This window comes from Seriola lalandi, unplaced genomic scaffold (genome assembly GCF_002814215.2).
Source record: "Seriola lalandi dorsalis isolate HSWRI2012SDOR001 ecotype SW California unplaced genomic scaffold, Sedor1 jcf7180002054673, whole genome shotgun sequence".
Lineage (NCBI taxonomy): Eukaryota > Metazoa > Chordata > Actinopteri > Carangiformes > Carangidae > Seriola > Seriola lalandi.
This window is the reverse complement of record NW_019525226.1, coordinates 813,716-835,392: the sequence shown is the minus strand read 5'-3', so window position 1 is coordinate 835,392 and position 21,677 is coordinate 813,716. Positions and strand designations below refer to the sequence as shown.

General features: G+C 41.0%; 2 protein-coding genes across 9 annotated transcripts in view; one reads left to right on the top strand and one right to left on the bottom strand.

The window, feature by feature from the left end:
* Positions 1 to 355: 355 nt before the first annotated feature.
* Positions 356 to 9,916, top strand: tex11 (testis expressed 11). Its single transcript, XM_087178073.1, is given in 29 exon segments — positions 356 to 383; positions 1,480 to 1,592; positions 1,937 to 2,021; positions 2,179 to 2,258; positions 2,342 to 2,422; positions 2,525 to 2,644; positions 2,870 to 2,950; positions 3,074 to 3,159; positions 3,249 to 3,306; positions 3,407 to 3,502; positions 3,625 to 3,706; positions 4,017 to 4,095; positions 4,213 to 4,364; positions 4,500 to 4,585; positions 4,987 to 5,124; positions 5,320 to 5,422; positions 5,546 to 5,670; positions 6,111 to 6,196; positions 6,582 to 6,635; positions 6,735 to 6,784; positions 6,889 to 6,966; positions 7,070 to 7,140; positions 7,726 to 7,839; positions 8,051 to 8,123; positions 8,249 to 8,398; positions 8,485 to 8,593; positions 8,718 to 8,838; positions 9,424 to 9,591; positions 9,803 to 9,916. Coding segments are annotated over 29 exon segments (2,739 nt in total). The 3' UTR covers positions 9,875 to 9,916.
* Positions 9,917 to 10,236: 320 nt separating this feature from the next.
* The window catches only part of dlg3 (discs, large homolog 3 (Drosophila)), a 78,673-nt gene continuing 67,232 nt past the window's right edge, over positions 10,237 to 21,677 (bottom strand). For 4 of the 8 annotated variants that reach the window (XM_023421644.2, XM_023421646.2, XM_023421645.2 and 1 more), the window contains 10 exons: positions 20,854 to 20,968; positions 18,866 to 19,042; positions 18,674 to 18,749; positions 17,975 to 18,074; positions 16,006 to 16,047; positions 15,823 to 15,873; positions 15,355 to 15,716; positions 14,959 to 15,068; positions 14,781 to 14,872; positions 10,237 to 13,470 (listed from right to left, as the gene is read on the bottom strand). In XM_023421644.2, the coding sequence (XP_023277412.1) occupies positions 13,364 to 13,470; positions 14,781 to 14,872; positions 14,959 to 15,068; positions 15,355 to 15,716; positions 15,823 to 15,873; positions 16,006 to 16,047; positions 17,975 to 18,074; positions 18,674 to 18,749; positions 18,866 to 19,042; positions 20,854 to 20,968 (1,232 nt within the window). In that variant the 3' untranslated portion in view covers positions 10,237 to 13,363. Of the gene's footprint in view, positions 13,471 to 14,780; positions 14,873 to 14,958; positions 15,069 to 15,354; positions 15,717 to 15,822; positions 15,874 to 16,005; positions 16,048 to 17,268; positions 17,315 to 17,974; positions 18,075 to 18,673; positions 18,750 to 18,865; positions 19,043 to 20,853; positions 20,969 to 21,677 lie in introns of all 8 variants that reach the window. The other 4 variants (XM_023421649.2, XM_023421654.2, XM_087178075.1 and 1 more) reach the window with 2 other exon arrangements.

Genomic DNA, 21,677 nt, shown 5'->3' with positions numbered 1-21,677 from the left:
TTACCAGTCAAAATTTCCTGTGTGAAGGGAAATTTGGAAAAGAAAATCAATATGCCATGGTAACCATCACGGTGATTAGTGTTCAATCAGTGTTCATATCAATATCACTAAATGCTAGCTAATAGTAAAATAAATGTCTCACATAACTGTAACCAAGTATTTTAATAACTAAATGCTCGTCTCTTTGTAAAAAATAATATATGAACACACATAACGTCTTTGAAAGTTAACACTTACCCAAACTTTGATTTTGTTACCTTTGAGCTCGTCCCTTTGTGGACGAATTTCGCGGGCATTTGTGTAAACTGTCAATCAAACCATGACAAGCTACCCTGTCCTGGCTGAAACCCAAAATATGGAGCTGTTTGTTTCAACCGTGAAATGTGAGTAACTATCCCGGTCACTTTGTGTAAACACTATTTGTTATACCACGTATTGGTTTAAGACAGTTTAGGCGATAAACTGCGGTCCAACTAAGACAATTTACGCAACAAATCGTTGTCCTGATAAAGTTAGCTAACATAACTCAACTTCCATCCTAGCTAGGTCCCTAGCAGTTAGCAAGGTTACCATAGCGACCCAAGACTTCCACCCATATATGATTTATGCATTTTACCCTAATGTTTTACCGAGCTTAGTCTAAAATTAATAAAAGTGAATTTGCTTTACATCGTAATACAGAAGTACAGAGTAACTTATTATGGCAGGCTAACTAAGCCTAAGCCTTTTGACACCATTACCTACCTTAACATCAGGGTAGTAATAACATTAAGGTTTAATTGATCCAACGAGGGTGCATTCAAATAACCCTGAAATAATCTTTGGGCATAAAATTGGCTAATTAACGAGGAAAAACAATTACATAATGTATTTATTAGGTAAACATATTAATGACTTACTGGTAACAGCTTCTCAACTTTTGAAGAGTTGTGCAATTTATTTTATATTGTTGAATACTTTGGGATCTGAAAAAAAGTTATGCATTTCATGATGTTACAACGAATAACTACACTAAATAATCAATTAATGGTCAGCATTAACAAATTCATATATCAATTTATTAATATATGTTATACCAATAAATATTTTAAAATTGCCATGAGACACACATTAGAAGTGAAATTGACTATTGAGACACTTCTTTCTAGGTAATAGTGTGAAAGAGTGTTTTCCTACTCACTTTAGCTAACTGTTGCTCCACCTATACTTTGTAGGATAGTGCTTTTGTTGCTGACTGGACAGTACTGTTAAGTGGTATGTTTACTTTTCTGAGTCCAACCAGAAGGTAGTGATGAGTTACACATTTCTCATTTTGTCTCCCATGGTGAAATGAAGGTTGCTATCAGGGAACTGGGCAAAAACGATATTGTGATATGTGATATACTGTGTCAGACATCACTGACCACTTGTGGAGATGGGATGTTCTGTTGTTTTGTTGATGTACTGTTAACATGTGCATTTGCTTTTGTGCATATGCAGGTCTCACAGAGAACCTGTTGCAGAAACAGCAGACAGATTATGATGAGGTGATAGAGAAGCTCTTCTCTGAAGTCTCTGGCCTAGAGGATTTCCCCAAAATACCAGCTCTACAGGTAGATACAAGTGTGAGAGAGTGAGTCTGACTATAGCCCACAGTCCTGGCTAGGGATCTATGCTATGTCTTGTAATACAGGACCTAAAACACAGTATTGAATGCTAACAAAGATATTTCGCCCTGGCAATTCTTTCTTTTATTTTCTTGAAAAGTGATATAGTGTAACTTTTTGGTCTGGTTCTACCATAATTTACATGAATGTTGTAACAACTTTTAATTTGGTCTATTTACTAAGTAAACAATTGTTTTTTCTAATATAGCTTTATATCACCTTTATGTGGCCAATAAGTTGACTGAATTTTTAAGTTGCATGAATACTTCTGTTTCTTACTTATATTACAGTTTGAGGAGTGTGCCATCCAGCTGTGGAACTGGGCAGTCACCAAGAATGTGGGCACCACTATGAGTAAAAATCAGAAGGCCAAAGGTACACCTCTACTTACAGTATTTATTTTTAAGGATGAGTATGATACTTGAAAATACTCAGACATATCATCTATAATGTTGAAACAATGTTGGGATTGCAAGCAGGGATAGCCACAGTCATCTCACGACACATTCAAATGCTCTCACCTTCTTTACAGTGCGTCATGTCGCATGCAGTCTGCTGTACTGCTGTGAGCCTGAGAATCCAACAGAGGGCATTATCCGCAAGCAGATCCTGGTAAGCTTTACTGTAGGCACCCTCCGTGAGTGCTCAGTATTTCAGGGGGATAGGGTCTGTTTGTCAGTGTCTAATTTTTACAGATGGCCAGCAAAACAGGGAGAACATGGCTGGACTGCAAAAATTCTCAGATGGCAGATCACTTCCTAAGACTGGCTGTCAAGGTCAAGAAAAAAATTAACAGTTTCAACAAAGTTTATTAACAAAGTTTTGAGCAAACATAAATGTGGTGTCTTCACAAATTACTCAACATACAATATCCCTAGAGCGTGGAGACCCTGTATAGCCAACTAACGTGCAGAGGTGATGGAGCAGCTGACATCACTTCATGCAAGGAGGATGTGGAGAAGGATCTGCTTCGAATTCTCTCATGCCAGGCAGAGTCGGTGAGCTGTGGCGCATGTGATGCTCAACACCTTCAATGTGAATATTTGTTCTTGTGATATTTGGCAGCTGAAGAAGTGCTATTCTGACAGACTTGCAGTGTGAAGTGTGAGACAGCTAAAATGTGAACTGAGAAACAATGAGATGGGAAAATCTCATCCTGTGCTAATAGGGAACGTTATATTGTTTGCTGACAAAAAGAAGTTCAAGTCTCTTCTACTTTACAGGCCTTAAGTCAAGGGAATAACCATGAGGCTGCGGCCTATATGCAGCGCTGTAAAGACATGCTGCTGCGGCTGCCAAAAGATGTAAAAAAAAAAAAAAAAAGAAAATAACTAACACTATAACAACACTACATATTGTTGTTTTGTACTTTTCATACATATTGTTATTGAAAGTGTGTTAATTGTGAACATATTTCCTCAATGCAGACTGCATACCTCTCCCTTATGTGCTACAACTTTGGAATAGACACTTACAATCTGAGAAAGTTTGAGGAGAGTGCTTTTTGGTTGAGGTAAATATCAAGATGTTTAATTCAAGTAGAGAAGTGCAGACAAGGAAAGCAGTGGGAAAGGGTTTTGGATTGATTTCTGTTTTTTTCAGCCAAAGCTATGATATTGGGAAAATGAATGTTAAATACGCCCCTGGATCTGAAGTCCAGGTAGGATAGCGCAGTACAAAGTTAAGTTCAAGCAGTATATACAATTTAAAATTGTTTTTTTTTTTGTTTTTTTTAATATCTTCAATTTCCATCACAATAGGCCAAGGTTTTGAGACTCCTTGCTACTGTTTATTTAGAATGGGACTGTCACAGCTTTCAGGAGAAAGCTCTTAATGCTGTCAACTTAGCCAACAAGGTAGGGTACAAGAAATAATTTTCATGTTGTAATATTCTGTATATATATTTGCATTATGAAGCATGCACCTACTAAAAAGAAAGCTCAGATGCTCTGTACCTAATTGCTGTGAAATTTGACAGGAATGTGTGAGCACTTCTGGGCTGTACTTAAAGATCAGAATACTCCTGAGATGTGGAGCCTCAGACGATCATATCAGAGGAGGTTAGTTATTACCAGACCTCATTGAATTATTTATACAGAACTTGATTAACATAGGCAGCAGTGGGGTATCAGTGGCTTAGAGGTTAGAGAAGCACATTCAAGAATGAAATGTTGTAAGTTTGATTCTTTGAAGCTACTGGAAAAAAGTGCATTCATAAAAACTCAAAATTGGCCACTCATGAGTTTAATTCCTCCAGAAATATCTATATATACTCTAATAAGTCTATACAATGAGTGTTAATGTGTGGCTGTGGGTGACTTCAGGAGTTAAAATTCACATTTAAAAGCAGACCACAAAATATGTTTTCAGGACTAAATGAGATGCTACAGTGTGAGGTTTCTCTTGAAGTGTGTCTAGGCACCGTGAAACTACTCATGTCTGAAGACAGGTAAAAACTGCAGCATCTTTGCTAGTGCTCTCTCTTGGCACATATACACATTTCTTTGTAGGCATGCCCAGACAAATATTAGCCAACTCTGAATGATATCTGTTTTGATTTTCATAGAGAAGTGCTGGCATTTGAGTATTTAAAACGTGTGTGTCAGCGCTTTGAGTCGTCCCCTGACCTGGGAACTGCTCTTGTCTTGCACATTGAGCTACTGCTACAGAGAGGCAAGGAGTTGTTGGGCAAACAGAAGATAGAGGACATTATCACTGGTACTTTATTTATTTATTTTTTCATTCCATCTCTTGAAGAAGACTGATATTAATAAAAACAACATGATGAATTTTATGCAAGTAATGCACTTTAGCTGTGCCTCTGTATTATTACCATTTTCTACACCCACACAGGCCACTATACAGGAAAACAGCTGACTCCACAGGCCCTCACAAGTTTACATGTCATGCTGTGGGATAAGGCCTCAAAACACTTTGAGGTATGCCAAACACAGCCTTGTTTATCATTATTACAACATATTATATTGTCTACACATATGTATAATTATCAGCATAGTGGCTAAGTGATTAGCACTGGTGTCTCCTAGAAAGAAGCCTGGTGGGATGTAGTTGGCCCACCTAACACTAGAGTTTGCATGTTTTTTCTGTGTGTGGGTTTCCTTTGGTGCTATAGTTTCCCTAAAACACAAAGACATGCATGTCAGGAATACTCCTACACTGCATTTGAACAAGGCACTGGCCTCAGAACTAGTGTTAGTCCCTGATCCCTTCATTGAGGCTGCCTACTGCTAATAAAATAGTTAGGATAGGTTTAATACAGAGACTTCATTTCCACACAGGGATAAATAAAGTATAACTTAATGTTTATATTTCTGTCCAGGCCAGGAACTATTCTGAGGCTCTGCAGTGGTATAACTACTCCCTGAGTTTCTTTAAGGCAGGTCAAATGGAGCCCAACTTAGCCAAATTGCAGAGGAACAGAGCTTCCTGTTTCCTGCAGCTGAAGCAACTGGAAAAGGTGAGGCAACTTGAGCCACAGCAGCAAGTCAGGGAAATAAATGTTGTCCAGTGGCTGCATTTGGTGGTCCTTGATAGAAACAGGTAGTTTGTCTATGTCAACAGCTGCAATGGCAAGCACTCCTGCCACATTTTTACAGTTTATGTATATAAAGTATGTTTGCATGTACTGTATATGAAAACCTGTTTTCACTAGGCCAAAGAGGCAATTAAAGAAGCAGAGAGATGTGATCCTGACAGCATTTTCACTCAGTTCAGTGTTTACAAGATCGCCGTACAGGAGAAGAATGTGAAGAAAGGTATCCACAACACATTACGTTTGTAAAGCATATACAGTAAAGGCATGCATAGTAGTAGTGTTGCAGTTTAGTGACTGCTACATCTGAAGCATCTTTGGTGATGAGGCTGTTTATTTGTACCAGCTGCAGATGCAGTGAATATGATTGGACTTCTGTCCAAGTGTCCCGTGGCCTGTGAGGACAGACTGCTGGTATCTGAAAATGCTGCATCCAATCTCCTCAGTCTGGCTGCTCAGATTGCTTTGGAGGTAGCACTCATCATACTTGATTCTGTACACCAGTCGTCAAATTTGTGGAATTAATGGTGAAACAATTTGTTAGGTCTGGTGGAACTGTTATCACATTTCCCAGTCTTAATGTATTGTGATGTTATAGGGCCTCAACTTGTAGCCGATGAAGGATCATATCCTTGTCATTGCACTCATTCTGGCTGTACAAATAGAATTTCACTTAATTGTGATATTTGTATTCATAATTTATGATTAACATTTAGGGGACATTCCCTTTCCCAAACTACTATCAGCAAACGTACTGGGCAGTGACCAGACATTAGCAATTTGTAAGGGTAAGGACTAGATAAATAGAAAATGTATGTGAATTCTATTTTTAGTATACTGTATGATTGTGATGAACATGACAGGCGGGCAGAAGCATTAATGATGATGAGGATGTTTGTCCCATGTGACAGAATGAACAGCAGGAAACTGCCATGAAGGCACTGGAGAGTTTGTGTGAAAACTCCAAAGATGAAGCTCAGGTTCTGACTGCTCTCAGGTCTGTGAGAACTGAAATATTTTTTAAATATACAACTGGAGAGTTTAATAACAAAATACAATTAAGCTGCAGCAAAATTTACATGTATTTTATAAAAATCATCTCTGACATGAAAGTAAAATAGTAAGGAGCATGAAGCCAGCATTTGTATAAACAAAACGTGATGCTTGAGTTTCACACATAAAGTGACAACATTTAGTAATGATGGCTCATGTGCTGAGAGACTGTAGCGAGTCTGTTAGTTTTCCATACACCTCTATGATCCACTGACCTATATTCCATTGCTTCTCCTCTAAAAGTGTGTCTCTGTATAATACAGTTAGTAGGTGAAAGAAAGGAGGTCAACACCAGTTTCTCCATTCATTCTCCATTCATCTTTTTTTAGGTGTTTGGTTCGACTCGTGCTCTCCACATTAGAAAAATCAAGTGATGAGATGAGGTGAGTGGAAGGAAAAGTACCTAATAACATGCAATTATATAGTATTACTGATGTTGCTTTTAATAAAATAAAAAACAGATTTACATCTCTTACCTTCGCTCCATGAAGGAATGTGAGTCTGGATGTCCTGCTGCCATATCTAAAAATGGGTGAGTAGATAGACAACACAGGTGAAATGACATTTTGGGAAGAAACTACAGTATCTGTAGCTGTGCATCATATCCCGCAAATGTTTTGTTTGCCATCACTGCAGCTCTGCAAAAAGTTTCACATCAGTCTCACATGACTGTGGAGCAACGCACAGATGAAGCTAACTGGTTCAGGAAGATTGGTACCAAGACTCTCTCTTCTTGTCACTTTAATCTGACACGGTATGCTATCACTTCAAATGTTGGAGCACCTTCATTTTGTCTGTGCGTGTGTTCTTATTACAGCTTGGAACTCGGCACTTCAGTGCGAGAGCAGTCCTGACAGAATGAGGGATTTCTTTGTGCTTTCTTACCAGGCAGGTACCCTTTATTTGCTTTCTCAGATGAATTAATCAATATCTACAGTAAGTGGGTGTAGATCAATAACACAGGCATTTAACATTTTCTTTAGAAAGATAAACACATCATTTTAAGAGTCACCACAATGATCCACAATAGTCCCATCCTGATACTTACCTCTGTCCTGACTTTCTGACCTTACCTTTATCAGAATTCCTTTTTCTCCATGAGAGGTTGTGCACGTACTTCATTTAAATACATGCATTCATGCCTGAAAACAGCCCTACACAAACAGAAGCTTCTGCTGTTGATGAGCAGATGCTTCAGAGGAACTGAGATGAACTACTTTATTTTAGAGCATCTAAAATCCTCAAAAATTGTTGTTGAATGAGGAGAGAATGTCTTCCAATTCTCTCCCATCACATATTTTCCAGTTTGTCTTGTGCTCAAAACCACTGACCTTCAGATCACAAGCCACTGTCTTTCTGCTTTTCTGAACCAGCCATTTTATCTTTGGTTTACTAAAATCCAAATCTAAATACTGTAATTACAATAATGCCATACTTCCATGCCTTAGTTTCTTTGTCAAATGTGCCCCGTAGCTCTCCCAGCTGTGCCCTCCTGATCGCACACTGCTCATGGGCCAGAAGACATGTCTGCTAATGGCTGCTGCTGCCGCTTTGGAGGTCTGCAGGAAGTCTCCTCACTCTGACCAGGTGTGCCACCCACTCCCTCTGCCCATATCCTACATTTAGCATCCTCTCTATTCACATGGATGGAAATTTACCAAGACCAGTGGAGAGGAGAGGTGACTAACCACATTACTGGTGCTGGCGTAGGTGTCTGATTTTAATCCTTTGAAGAGGAACCAAACACTAGATGGCAATGATGAATCTTGCTTGTTTTGTGTTTCTGTTTGGTTCACAGACCGAGGAGCTCACTCAGGCTCTGGAGCACATTCAGATCTGTTGGGAGATCTGGAAAACCCTGAAAGCATCGGGTACCTTGAGTTAAAAAAAAAAAAAAAAAAAGAAACAGTATAGGTTATAAGGAAGCAAATAACCCTCAGATCTTTTGTAAGTGAAAATGGATCTTAAGAAATGTATTCTCAACATGCACTTACAGGAAGCTTCCCGTTGGACCCCACAGACACACTGCTGCTGCTGTATGAATTTGAAGCTCGTGCAAAGCTGAATGACCCCAAGGTGGAGACAGTTCTGGAGTCTGTCCTGGAGCTTGAAAACATTGAAACGAAGGTGCTAGAGATCATTGCAGGTAAAAAAAAAGAGGCCTGGCATGATTAAAGAAACATACATCCTAGTATTTGCAGTATGCTGACATCTTTATTTTTCTATATGTAGCCTTAGCCATGGAGCCTCCAGCCCACTTCCCTCTGCTGTGCAAGAAGGCCTTGAGGGTTGCTCTCTCTCTGCACAAGAAACAACCACAGGCTGACCAGGCCTGCTGCAGGCAAACCCGTCACTTCTCTGAATGAAAATACCCTTGACATTTCATTAGCGATCCATTTCCACAAAGTGCTTATTAGGATGAAAGGATTCTTGATTGTGAGACTGTTTTTGTGCCCCCATCTTAGCAAGTGTGTTCACAGCCTGATCAAGCTGTCCCTCCCAAGTGGTGTGTCAGAGGTGGAGGCCCATGTGCTCGAGGAGGTGTGGGACTACTATGAGGAGGCCCTGTCCATCATTGCAGCCGCAGTGAGTCAGTGCCAATCACACACCGCCATCCCTTGGCTCCCACCTCCTGTTCCCTCCAACAGAACTGCCGCCTGCCTGCTATATAATTAACCCCCTCTCTTCCAGCCCATGCCTGCCTGCTGTTCTAGAAGCCTCTTTTTATCAATGGGCTTTCAGCCGCACTTCAATTAGCAGATGCTTCCATTCACCACCCCCTTCCTGCCAATTTGAATGTTAATGTGCTGTACAAGTCATCACACTGCCGGTGAGCTGCAGCTCTGAAAGAGGCATCAAATTATTGAGACATTACACTGCTTTGGAGGCAGTGCATATTTCCCCTTTCATATTGAGTTATTACTCAAAAGCTGTGGAATTCTTTAGATCAAATTGAAAGCCCAAGATTAAAGTGTTGAGAAAAACATTAACATTAAGCATTAGTAAAGGTTAACATACAGTAAAACATGATTGGATGAAAGTTAGTAATGTTACTCACAGGCTTTTACCCACTAAAAACACCGATTTCGTTCCATACACTTGGCTCAAGTGAGTCACCCAGGTGGCCTCCGTTAAATGGCCTTTTGAACATCTTCCTGCTCTTCTCTGTAGCCGGACGACTTCCCAGAGATGGAGACCCTGTGGTTGCTGACTCGGGCTTGGAACACAGGGATATTGCTGTACAGCCTGGCTCAGTATTCTGAGGCTGAGAAGTGGTGTGGCCTCGCCATGAGCTTCGTCTGTCACTTAGGATCCCTGAAAGAGAGCTATGAGACACAGGTACCAGCCTGGTGGAGAGGAAGGGAGAGGGATAAGGGAGACAGAAGTGGTTGTAGCACTGGAGCATATTAGAGCTTGTTTAATCCTGCTACTAAATGTGCCAAAGGTTTTGGCCCAAGAAACACATGAGCTTTATGCAGAATAAGTTATATAACAATCATTGTAGCCAAGACCATTTTAACTTAAACAGTTGTGTCTTGTGTACACACAGATGTCTGGTCTCTACAGTGAAATCCTGGACAGATTGGACAAAGCCAAGAAGAACCTCATCATGGAGGAATAACCAAACGGTAACAGGTCAGCTGTTGCTGCTGTAACGGTCTGTACTGAGGGCAATTTATAATTGATTCAGTTCCATTCTGTTCGTTGTAGCTACATGTGGTAAAATGTTCATCACATATCGCAGTTTGAGAAATTGTTGCTTTAAACTTTATGTATTGGTGGGGTGTCCTAGTTGCCTAGAGGTTAAGACACATTGTTTGATTTCAGCCTTTTGTTGTACATCACCCTCCTCCATGTCTCCTGTCAATAAAGGCTAAAATGCCAAATAACCTTTTCAAAAAAAAAAAAAAAAAAGTTCAATTGTCGTAATTCAATTTTTTAAGCCACCGAGTCAGTTAAAGCAGAATAACAAGCACATCAAAATCATAACTGAGTCACATATTTTATTTTCAAACAAATAAACTCTTGTCAAGTCCCAAAATAAAACCCGAACAAAAGTTGCAGGACTGTGTTCCCTCATGACTAGGACAGGGAAGACCATGAGGCCAAGTGTCCTGATAGGCTGTACCACCTGCAGTGACAGGAAGGAAACTACTGTACAATCAAAGGGTTCATGTTTGCAAGCACTTACTGCACAGATGTGCTATAACATAAACATCATCACCCAAAAGTACAAACAAGAACCCTGACCCCCCCACCCAAAAAATAAAAGCATACATGTCATCATTTCTCTCATGAGAACAAAGACCCTCATCAATTATACACACACAGAGGCATTCAGGTTCCATCTTGTTATATACCACAACCTCAGTGGAAAGAGTAAAATGAAATCAAGTTCTTTGGGCTTTGACATGGCTGACTGAGGTATGAATACCACACACATTGTTAACAGTCAGCTGTATTTCAGCTAAACACCAGAGAGGACCAATTCTAAACTTCTAATGATGTATTGATCAATGCTCCTGGTTTCTGTGATGTTGTGTAGGTTTCTGCCTGCATCTCTTTTTAATTATTTTACAATATATTTTTTAAAATCTATACACCCAGACACGTTCCACAATAAATCACATGTAGACAGGCCCTATTTGAGGGAATTGAATTCCCAAACTGACTAGTTAAGTGTTCCAATAGGCATTTGAAGAGAAATACCAACAATACAGCACATTTGTATGGAAAGTATATCTTAAGAGTAGCTCAAACTTTACTTACCTGACATTTGTGGTCTATAAAACATGTTTGTCCCAGTTTGATTCACACATGCATGAAGCACAGGTGAGGGGGATCTGCTGGGGGCTTATTTACATTGTACAGCTACCACACCCTTTGAAACAGTCTGCAAGCAGTTTATAAATGGCTCTGTTCCCTTCGGTTATTCCCTGAACTCTGGTTTTGACACAGGTAATGACAGCTGGTTTAGCAGTGGTGCCTGGCAGGTGGGCACACCTGTTCAGAAAATGCCTGCAGGTACAGGTGCTCTGTGGGTGGGAGAGAGCAGGGGACCCAGAGGTCTAGGTTACCACTTCTTGTTGGGTCTGGCTCTCTGAGGAAGAAAAAGAAATCGCCTTGCACTCTTCAAAAAGCTGAGGAGGAAAGCGAGAACGTTCACAAGATCAGGGGCCACAGTATTCCTTCTTCAGATGTGCCCTCTCACATGCACACATTAACATACAGTGCCAAGCTCTGGATGGGGGGGTGGAGCAGGTCATTTCAATCCTGGTGAAGCCATGTAACAGCCAACTCAAAAGGTGACCACATCGATGGCCTTGAACAAGCTCCCCGCCTCACGAAAAAGATGCGTAATACAAACCGATTACACTGTTCAGTTGAAAACGCCTTTAACTATGTGACAGTACCTTGAGTACTTGTTCGTGCTATAAACTTTCTGTGTCATCACCCGAACGTGGCCTTTCAGTCGCAGGGGAAATGGTATCTGTACGTTAAGATTCCTGAGCTGGTCTAGCTCACCCCAGACGCACTACGAGCTCAACACAGTGGTTCAGCACCTGCCAACAACAGAATCATTAAGAATTCATATGTTTATAGATACACAAAGCATATAGGTTTAATCAAACCCAACTTTAGTGTTGTTTTTGGTAGGGGCACAGGGGGACAATCCAAAACAGGTTATATTGACTCTTTAATTGTTAGAGACACCCAATACAATTATTGTCTTGTTCTACCCGTTTTAAGGCCACCATCATGGCGGCAGATAGGACAGTACCATGTGACCATTCAATCAGAAGAGAATCCTCTTGGAAGGCAGAGAGTGTAATAGGGTGGTCTGCTGCTCAACATGAGTAAGGAGGCTCTGGCTGTCCAAATTGTAATCAAATGGCCAAATTTCTTTTAAATTACACAGCAAAGAGGTTGAAATACAGGGGAGAAAAGACGCCCACAGAGGCGAGACTTTGTTTATCTATTGCACTCAAGTCAGGCCTCCTGGCAGTCGGAGGACACAAAAAAGTAAGGAAAGATGAGAAGGTTTCCTCGGTCTTCCTTGTCAATTGTGTGCAGCCTCCCTCACAGACAACAGGTAGTCACAAAACAGAATTTGTATTTGATGTAAGGCAGTTTGGTGTTTTGCAGAGAGCCCAGTTACACTTCTCTACCCCCATCCTTTACACAGAGCAGCTAAAAACCACAAGCAAAAAATCCCACAAAGAAGGAAAAAACCAAAGAAGAAAAAAAAAAAAAAAGAAAGAAAGAAAACAGCCCTCCAAATTGACAATTCTAGTGAAGTGTAAAATGTGTAGTTTTTTAATATGTAGTAAAATCTCAGTAGGATTTTATCGTTTATCTTGTGATTTCATAATATAAATGTAGAGATTCACAACGCATTTCTTCCTCTTGATCTCCCTCCCGAGATGTCTTTATCAGCTGCAGCACAGACAACTGGCAGACGACCAAACAGCAAGCTGGTTTGTGATAAATAGATCACCAGTTTGTAGGCTCCTCCACTAATTTCCTCAGTCATTATAAACAAGAGAGATGACTCCTTGAACAGTACCGTCAGCAGGGCTCGATTTTATCCAGTCTTTTTAGAAAAAAAAAAAAAAAACAACAAAAAAAAACAACCCTTAATTGGTCTTCAACTTCTCATCTTGCGTGTCTTTTAAATGTGATTTTAATGAACATTTACAAAGTGTTCCAACTTGTATGATTTGTCTCTGTTCCCCTGCAACTTCTTTTTGAATCCCAACTCCTCTCTCCAGATTTCTGTAAAACATTCTGATCTTCAGTCAGTCCCAGTTCACAAAAGGATTTATTCCTTTTCCCTTTTGTTTTCATTTGACAAATTCCTTTGGAATGGCATTTCCAGTCTTGAATGGATTTGTTGAGAAACTCATGCAGGGGTGTGCACAGTCACAGTAATGGTGATAAGACTTCTTTTTCATTTAGAGAGTAACATAATGATGACACTAAAACTTGATATGAAACATATCTGCAAAAAGGAGGTGAGGAGGAGGGAGGGGGGCTATCTGGGCTTGGGTGGGGTTTCTGGGAGGCAGGAGGGGAGCTCTGCACCGATGCAGAGGGGACGGCAGGGAGCTCAGAGCTTCTCTGAGGAGGGGATCCAGATGTAGGGACCAGACTGCTCCTCAATGATTAGCTTAATTTTGTTGTAGATCTCCTCTAGTGAGTCACCCTGTACAATAGCTGGAGACACAAACACACAGGCAAATATATTTGTTAGTTGCATCAGAAGTGGAGAAGAAACAATAGGTCAACTAATCGATAAGTAGAGAGAAACTTAATCTGAAACAACTTTCAAATGAGAGGATTTGCCAGTTTTTATTGTGCATCATTTCAAATTTAATATCTTTAGGTTTCAGACCACTGACCGTGGGCTCTCCAAAACTGATTTTTGTTCTCCTCTTTTGACATTTGACATATAGTAAATGACTACTGTTATAGCACAACCCTGGTTATAGGACAAATCCACCCTTTTCCAAGGTATCTTTTTGAGTAACTCTTCTTGAGGATAGGAAACACTTGGTGGGAAAGTGTCCCTGAGATTAATCCAAGTAGACGAGCGTTCTCATCACTTTAGCCTTTTTCTCTTGTATAAGTGAAACATGAAATATGGTAATACGTAAAACCACATTTGTGCATCTTTGTACATCAGTCAGAGACTCACTCCCCTGTCAGCCTCATTAAGTGGTCAGAATCATTTTCTCTGACATTTTTCAGTCTTTTTGTGCTTATCATCTGTGAAAGACAGAATTTTTGGCTGTTTGACAGTTTTTTCCTGGTTCATTTCTGCTGTAAAGATGTTAGGACATGCTATGAACTTGTTTTCAGTCCGTCAGTTATTTCCTCAGTGGCAACAAAACACGTTACACAAGTAATCAGAAACTCCTGAAGGTTGCACTTGGCTAACTAAACACTAACTCTGAAATACTTGATATAAAAGGACTGAAAACACTGACTATCCTCACAACATTAAGGTTACAAACAACCCATAATGCATCACTCTCCGTAGAAGACAGTGTTACACTGGTACTCTCTCCATTCAAAAAGAACGACTGATGATGCAATCACATAATTGTCTAGACCTCCAATGTAAGACGACTCACACGTTTTCAAACCTAATTTGCCCCCAAAAATTGTAATATAAATTAAGAAATTTTAAAGAATGAATCAATTGGAGCTGAAACGATTAGTTGATTAAACTGGTCGACATAAAATTAATCTGCACCTCTTTTCATCAATTAATTGTTTTAAGTCGTTTTTCAGACAAAAGTTCCAAACCTTTGGTTTCTGCCCTGTCACGAAGGTTTTCTGCTTGTCTTTGTCTTATTTTATAAGGCTTTGGGAGAATTGTAATAAACATTTTTCACCAATCATCATCAAAAAAATAAATAAATAACTAAGAGATCTATAATTTAAAAAATCATTAGCTACAGCCCAAATCAGAACTACAAATATTTATCAATGACCCAAAGCAAAGGGCCAGTTAGACCAACCTGTGAAATACTCTCCAAAGTCTTGCTCCAGCTTAACCGCCTTGTCAAAGACTTTATTGGCCTGCTCGTATGTCTGCCTCTTATTCATTTCCCTGAAAAACACAAGTGGTTCTAGTTATTACCACAGAAACACTTACGACCACTGATATCTTGATTACAGTATACAGCTCAAACTTACATTAGGGCTTCAATGGATTTTGGTTTGATAAAGATGGCAATCGGATAAAGTTGTGCTTGCTGCAGTCGTTTAATGGCATTCCCAGACACATCCAGAATGCAGTGTTTCCCCTGTAGGCAGTTAGAGTACGCTTTGTTAAAAATACTATGAACTTTTAGATTTTTGTCACACAAGTAGGCCACATATTGAAGAAGGACTGATTGTGGTTCTTGTAATGCTGCAAAAATGAGTACTGGAGAGTAGCAGGTTTTGGGAAAGTTGGTAGTGGAACATTAATTACACATGTCTGCCTTCCGATTTGGCAGGAAACCTAACATGCCTCTGGTTACAACCCAAATATACACCAAACCCAATCTGGTAACCCAATCTTACAGAGAAACAAGTCTCAAAGCCTACCCTCTCCGCCACAGTTCTGACAGACAAGATGCTCGTCCCATAGAGGTTCTCATTGAACTGGCCAGCCTCAATGAATTTATTATCCTGAATGTCTTTCTCCATTTGCTCTCGCGAGGCCACAAAGTGGTAGTCCTGGCCGTCCATCTCATTCTCTCGCCTCGGACGAGTCGTATCTGCAGAGGGGAATGGAACAAGTTTATTTACGCCACCGCTGTTATGGTCAGTGTACTGAGCAGAGCTGTTGCGTGCTGTCGACTCACGGGGTACACAGGAGCCAAACTTGTGGGGAAACTCTGAGATGAGGTCATCATTTATTCTGTCCTTCATTGGACCCAAAATGATCACAGGCCTTGTGTAGTGGACTGAATTGGAGGTAAAGAAGGCAGGTGAAGATAAATGCAAAATAAACAATCCAAAGTTTGAATTATGTTATATATTTTTTCAAATGTAGAGAAGCCATTTACTCACTTTCCTGTCGAATGACTGGCTCATAGGAAAGAATTGTGTCCTCCTGTCCCTCTGCAATAACACAAAATCATCAGAAAATTTTAAACTCATTTAAAAAAAGAATACAATAAAATACAATGTTATTCGTCTATGAAGGCAGTGTAAAACAAACCAGAAGGACCACGAGAAATGAGGGTGACTCACTTGAACTGCTTTCACTGTCACTTGTGTTGGATGTCAGGCATTCTGCAAAAGCATAAGAGAGCAAGTTGCACATAATCCCAAAACAGTAAAGCCACAGTTAAGTTCAAATAAATTCTCTTCTTAAGGGTGAAAAATATTTTCACCTGCCTCAAAAGCCATCAGGAAAAAAAGCAGCTTGTTTTTGAAAAACTAGGCCACTTGAAAAAAAGAAAAGGGGATAAAGAAAGCAGAAGTCTTGTCTGGTAAGGCAGCCACGCTCTCGCAATATTAGGGAAGTGGTTTTAGGTGCAAGCAATAGGAAATTAAGTGTTTCCTGTGACAGTATCCCAAATGACCAACAATTCCCTGGCCAATGTTTGCTAGTGCCAGATCTATGCCTGTGGTAGCGGATCTCATATCAGGGACAAGACAAAGAAAGTAGAATTACCGCCTTGTGGTTGTATGCCTCTGCCAACCAGTCAGGTTGCAGGAAATATGGTCATCTCCCCTTCCTGAGTTACAGCATTGAATAATGGCCAGTAGTGTTTTTGCAGAACGTTATGATCTCAAATGGAATTGACCTTTGACCAGTTGGATATAAAATGTCATTATTTTTTCCTATTAGACACTGGTGTTAGATTGTGTCATAATTAGCGTATGAATTCAGGAGTTATGGCCAAAAACATGTGTGTGACCTTGAACTTTGACCTTTGCCAGAATCTAATCAGTTCATCTTCAAGTCCAAGTAGATGTTTGTGCCAAATTTAAAGAAGTTCCCTCAAGGCATCACTGAGATACTGCGCTCAGAAGAATGGGACGGACAACGCAAAAACATAATGCCTCCAGCCCTGGCTGTCGCCGGCGCAGAGGCATAAATATACAGGCGTTACGCTGTCCACAGGTGGGAGGCAGGAGCTGGCTGACTCAAGGGAAGTGGAGGAAAAAGTGTTTCCAACCTGGCATAGCGACGCTCTGGTGACAAATACATTCCAGCTCTGTTTGACCTTATCTGACAAAACTCTGCTAAACATTTATTATAAAGACCCCATGAGACGTTAAGAATAACAGTAACTCTCACTCATCCTCCTGTGGGAATGCATATTTTATATGTTCTCTGAATCTGAGTAGGCGTGTGTGTGTGTGTGAGCACCCACATAGGTCCGCGTGTGTGTATGTGTCACTCTAAATGTGTGTGGTTTAGCATTCCCAGCTGGGTCTGCAGTGACAAAGCATTTTTCTCTGAGCTTAGGGGACAGCTGCTTGACAGTACAACCACACACTTACTCAAACTCTTTGATCCATAAAAGTCATCGCTTAACCCTGGGAAGTCCTAGGTGTCCCGACAGGTGAGAGCAGAAACCAAAAGAAGAGAGCAGACAGGAAGAAGAAGAGGTTAGTGAGAGTTGGGGCAGAGAGGGAGAGGAGTGCTGTGTAGTGTTCGCCAAGCCCACTGACACATGGCGCTGTGCTGTACTCATTAAGCCTGAGCCCCACTTTGTTCATAGTAAGCCACGGCCTTTCAATTACACAAGCCCAATCCCATTAAAATGGGATTTTGACCTGTTAAGTGTTAAAGCTTCAGTCCAGTTAATGAGATTCTTCTTGTTGTGGGTCAGTGACTGACTGGAGAATTGATCAGGACTTATACAAGGAGTAGCATCACAGTGTTAGAAGGCCTGTGTGTTAATGCAGCCAAGAACTTGCGCACACACACACACAGCTGGCAGCACACACAGCTCGACACTCCTCTGGAGCCCACAGACAGATGCACAGACACACCAGAGAGAACCCCCACATCTCCCGACTTGATGCCGGCTCTGCATGCGAGGCATCTCTCTGGGACAGTGAGAAAGGGATGAGAGTGGTGCCATCACACAAACCATCCCTGGAGGTGAGCGGAAAGATGAAAATTGGAGAGACAGAACTGAAGCATGAAGGGGAAAGGACGAAAAACAACCCCCCCCCCCCCGATCACACAGCTGGTACTCACGTTCAGACTCCACCAACTCCTGCACAATATTCTCCTTGCTCTTGTAAAACGGGAACTTGCGTGAGAGGTTGAAGCTTTTTTTGCGCTTTACTTTGACTGGCTGTTTGTGTGGGTGAGAAGGGGGGAGGGGGCAATGAGAGGGTGAAAACAAAAAACAGAATGGGTTTCAATGAAGGTACTCAACACCCATGCAAAAAAAAAACAAACAAAAAACAAAAAAACAAATGAAATGTAAACAAAAAATACACATCAAATAATGAAAATGAGAAGCAGGTAATGTATGAAAATGAATGGCATATCAATGTGAAGCTTCCGTTTACCAACATGTACTGTTTTCAATAAATTGAATCTCCTTGCATAATACATTATACAGATACAACATTACAACTGATTTATACTTCTACAAATGGAATCTGACAGATCTGTCTCTGACAAACGTGCAGACATTTTGTAAGTGCACATTTCTTAATATCACCGGGTGCATGAGCTGCGGAGGTTACAGAGACCTCTCATCTCCACGGAGCTCCTGTGTAAGCTATACAGTAATATGAGCGCTTTTTGTGCTCGCTTCAGTGAGCAGGTGCTGGTCCCTTTCCCACACTCAGGGGGAAGTAGGCCATCTCCCTGGGAGCCCAGCAGCAGCTCTGAAGACAGCCTCTCTGGCACCAGGACAGGTAGCAGCTGGTCCTCTACACTTACCCTGTTAGACTCAATCATCCCTGTCCTGGCATGGAACTTGACTGTTTTTAACCTGGCCCGCTCTTTCTTCTCCACTCTGGGGGGGAAAAAAAAAAGTGGGACTATGTTTAGGCTGGGAATGAATGGAAGTAGTCATATAGCCTAAGCTTTGTCTGGCATTAGTACACTGCTGCAAATGAAAAGCGACTGTACCTTTTCTTGCTTGGAATGACCCCAATCTGCTCACTCTCTCCATGTGGTGTGACCAGCCTCGCCTGCCACCACTCGTCATCAGAAGCATTTATGACATGGAGGATATCCCCATAAGAGAAGCTCAGGCCTTGGCTGGGCAGGCAGCTGTCCCTCGTTCGATCATAGTCAAACAAAGCTCTAAAAAAGCAAAAGCTTTGGTTACACTCTTTCCCTTCTATCCCAAATTTGTGTGTAGAGATTCCACATGCATTAAGATCAAATTACTCTGTGTCCACTCTTGGCACAAAATGGCAGTTATGAGTCGCCTGCAGTACATAATTGGTCCTTGTTACTCTTTCAATTACTTGACCTTGCATGTGGACTGTTACTGCGTTCAAAATATGTGGAATTAAGTTGTAGAATGTAAGACCTTGAAAGACATGTCACTTTTTGCATTTGACTAACTAGATAATAACACTTTTATTTAACATGCTACTGTACAACCATACAAACATAAAGGTGGAAAGTAATGTCACATTGGACTGCAGACAACCCATATAAAGAATGTCATTGATGTTTCCACCTGACATCTCTACCTGCTATTGCCGCATACTCTCTACAAACACAGTTTATTGTCTGTGAGTGCATCACTGTCTTGTCAGACAGGTAAACCCATAGCCACTGCTGACGGTATTACCTGGTAAGACCTGCTTTACTGGTTTTAAAGTTTCCTTGACCTACAAGCCTATATCTTCAGGCCATATACCATGGTCCAGTGGACAGGCAGGCTGTGACCAAAATGCATTTTCCTCCTCTGTTAAAAGATTTTTGCCAAGCTATTCCTGCCAACTGAAACAGCACGTGGCAATAGGTAGACAGCACTACTGAAACGGTCCTGATGCTATCGGGCGGAAGCCTTTTTGCGTGTGTGCTTTAAAGTCACACAAGAGCACTTTCAACATAGGTTGGTGAGTGATTATCAAATTCCTAGCATTAACCATGTTATTGCACCATGACATACTTACAGTGTGTTTCAGCGAGAGTGTGAGCACATGTGACACTGTGTTTGTGTTTTTTTCGAGTGCACCTTAGAGGTTTAACGCCTCCACATTCCTGGGGGTGGGCTGGGAGGATATGGCGGCTCCTGCATCAGCCGGCTAACTAGACAGCTTTTCCAACATAACTGTGGGCTTAGTCACCCGCACAGGAGCAGGCTAGGCTCTACATGCCTCATATGAGCCAGTCTATAAGAGAGGCATGAGTCAGACTAACACTCCTCTGACTATAGCATGTGTCCAATGAGATTACACCTATATTCTTTTGATACATACGGGTAAGGTCCATTGCTATTGAACTCAGGCTAAATCAATCTAGTAATGTAGCTATTAGGCTTAGGTTAAGTGAAGCGCATTAGTGCTTCAGCAGAAATATGGGGAAGCACTTGGACTATGAAGTTACATCACACAGTCCTTTTACCTTGACCCCTGTGAGTCCTTTGTGACTTGCTGCATTTATGTGAGCAGAAGGATGCCACCTGTTTTAATTCCTAAATGAGCCTCCATCCAGTCTGGCAAGCAGCCCAAAGTGTCATAACGCAGGTCACTCTGACAAGCTCCCCTGTCAATCTACATTACACGAAGTAGAATCAATGTCGCATGCGGCATCAAAACAACAACAGGGAATGCCTGTCCATTGGTTTTTTTTTTTTATGGTGATGAATACTATCAACCCAATGCCCTAAAATTAAACATTATCCTACAAATAGTTTCAAGTTTTATTGTATGATCTACGCCATGTGTGTCATGCTGTTGTACTCTGACAGTGCGGCTGCTTTTGACAACATGTGCTTTCAGGCTTTATTCTTCCCCACAGGCAGGTAGAGGTTTATTATGCAAGAGTGTTTCTTTTGACAACAGATCTTAGAACTTGATGTAGTGAGTGCGAGCATGAGTGTGTGTGTGTGTGTGTGTGTGTGTGTGTGTGTGTGTGTGTGTGTGCTCCAGCTTTACCTGACATAGAGAGACCGTTTCTCACTTGTGCGCAGGGAGCCTGATCCTGAGCTCATGCTGCTGTTCATCATCTGCTCCCTCAGGTCGTGAATCTTGGACTCAAAGCGACTATACTCTGCAATGTAAGAAACAAAACAAACTGTGTCAACAGCACCCCAAAAACAGGTCCTCTGGAATACAATAACCCTTTGTGCTTTCAAGTTGATACACCCAAAGTTAAGGTGGTAACATGTCAAACTATAATGGCACTAAGTAGAGCGCATACCTCTGCCAAGGCCAATTGATTTTCTTTCACCAGATCCAGCTTATGATCTGGATTTGCACGAAACTATACAAACTCGTAGAGCTCAACATCATAAGTATTCTTTTTTTTTTTTTTTTTTTTTTTTACAAGATCCATACATTATTTTCTGAGAAAATGTCCCATCTTGCAATGTTAAGGAAAGTGATCAAAAGTTCCTGGATCCAGTCGTTTAACCTTCAACCAAAACATAATGGATTCTTCCAGGGCCCCTGACCCATGACCCATCCCCTCCAAGTTTGGAGCAAATTGGTTAATCAGTTTTTGCATAATCCTGATGACAAACAAACAGACATGGGCGAAAATACAACGAGGTAATAAAGGAGCCAAAACAGTATTGGACCCTGCTCTCTTATTTCACTGAAAAATTGTTGGCAATCTTTGTGTCTTACATTGTGCTGCAGTGAGCTGGAGTGAATAAAGGGAAGGTTCAGCGAATCCTTAGGCTGATTAATGACCCCAGGAACAGATGGTTTATCACAGATCTGCCTTACACATCCAGTAATGTCTCATGTCAGGTAAT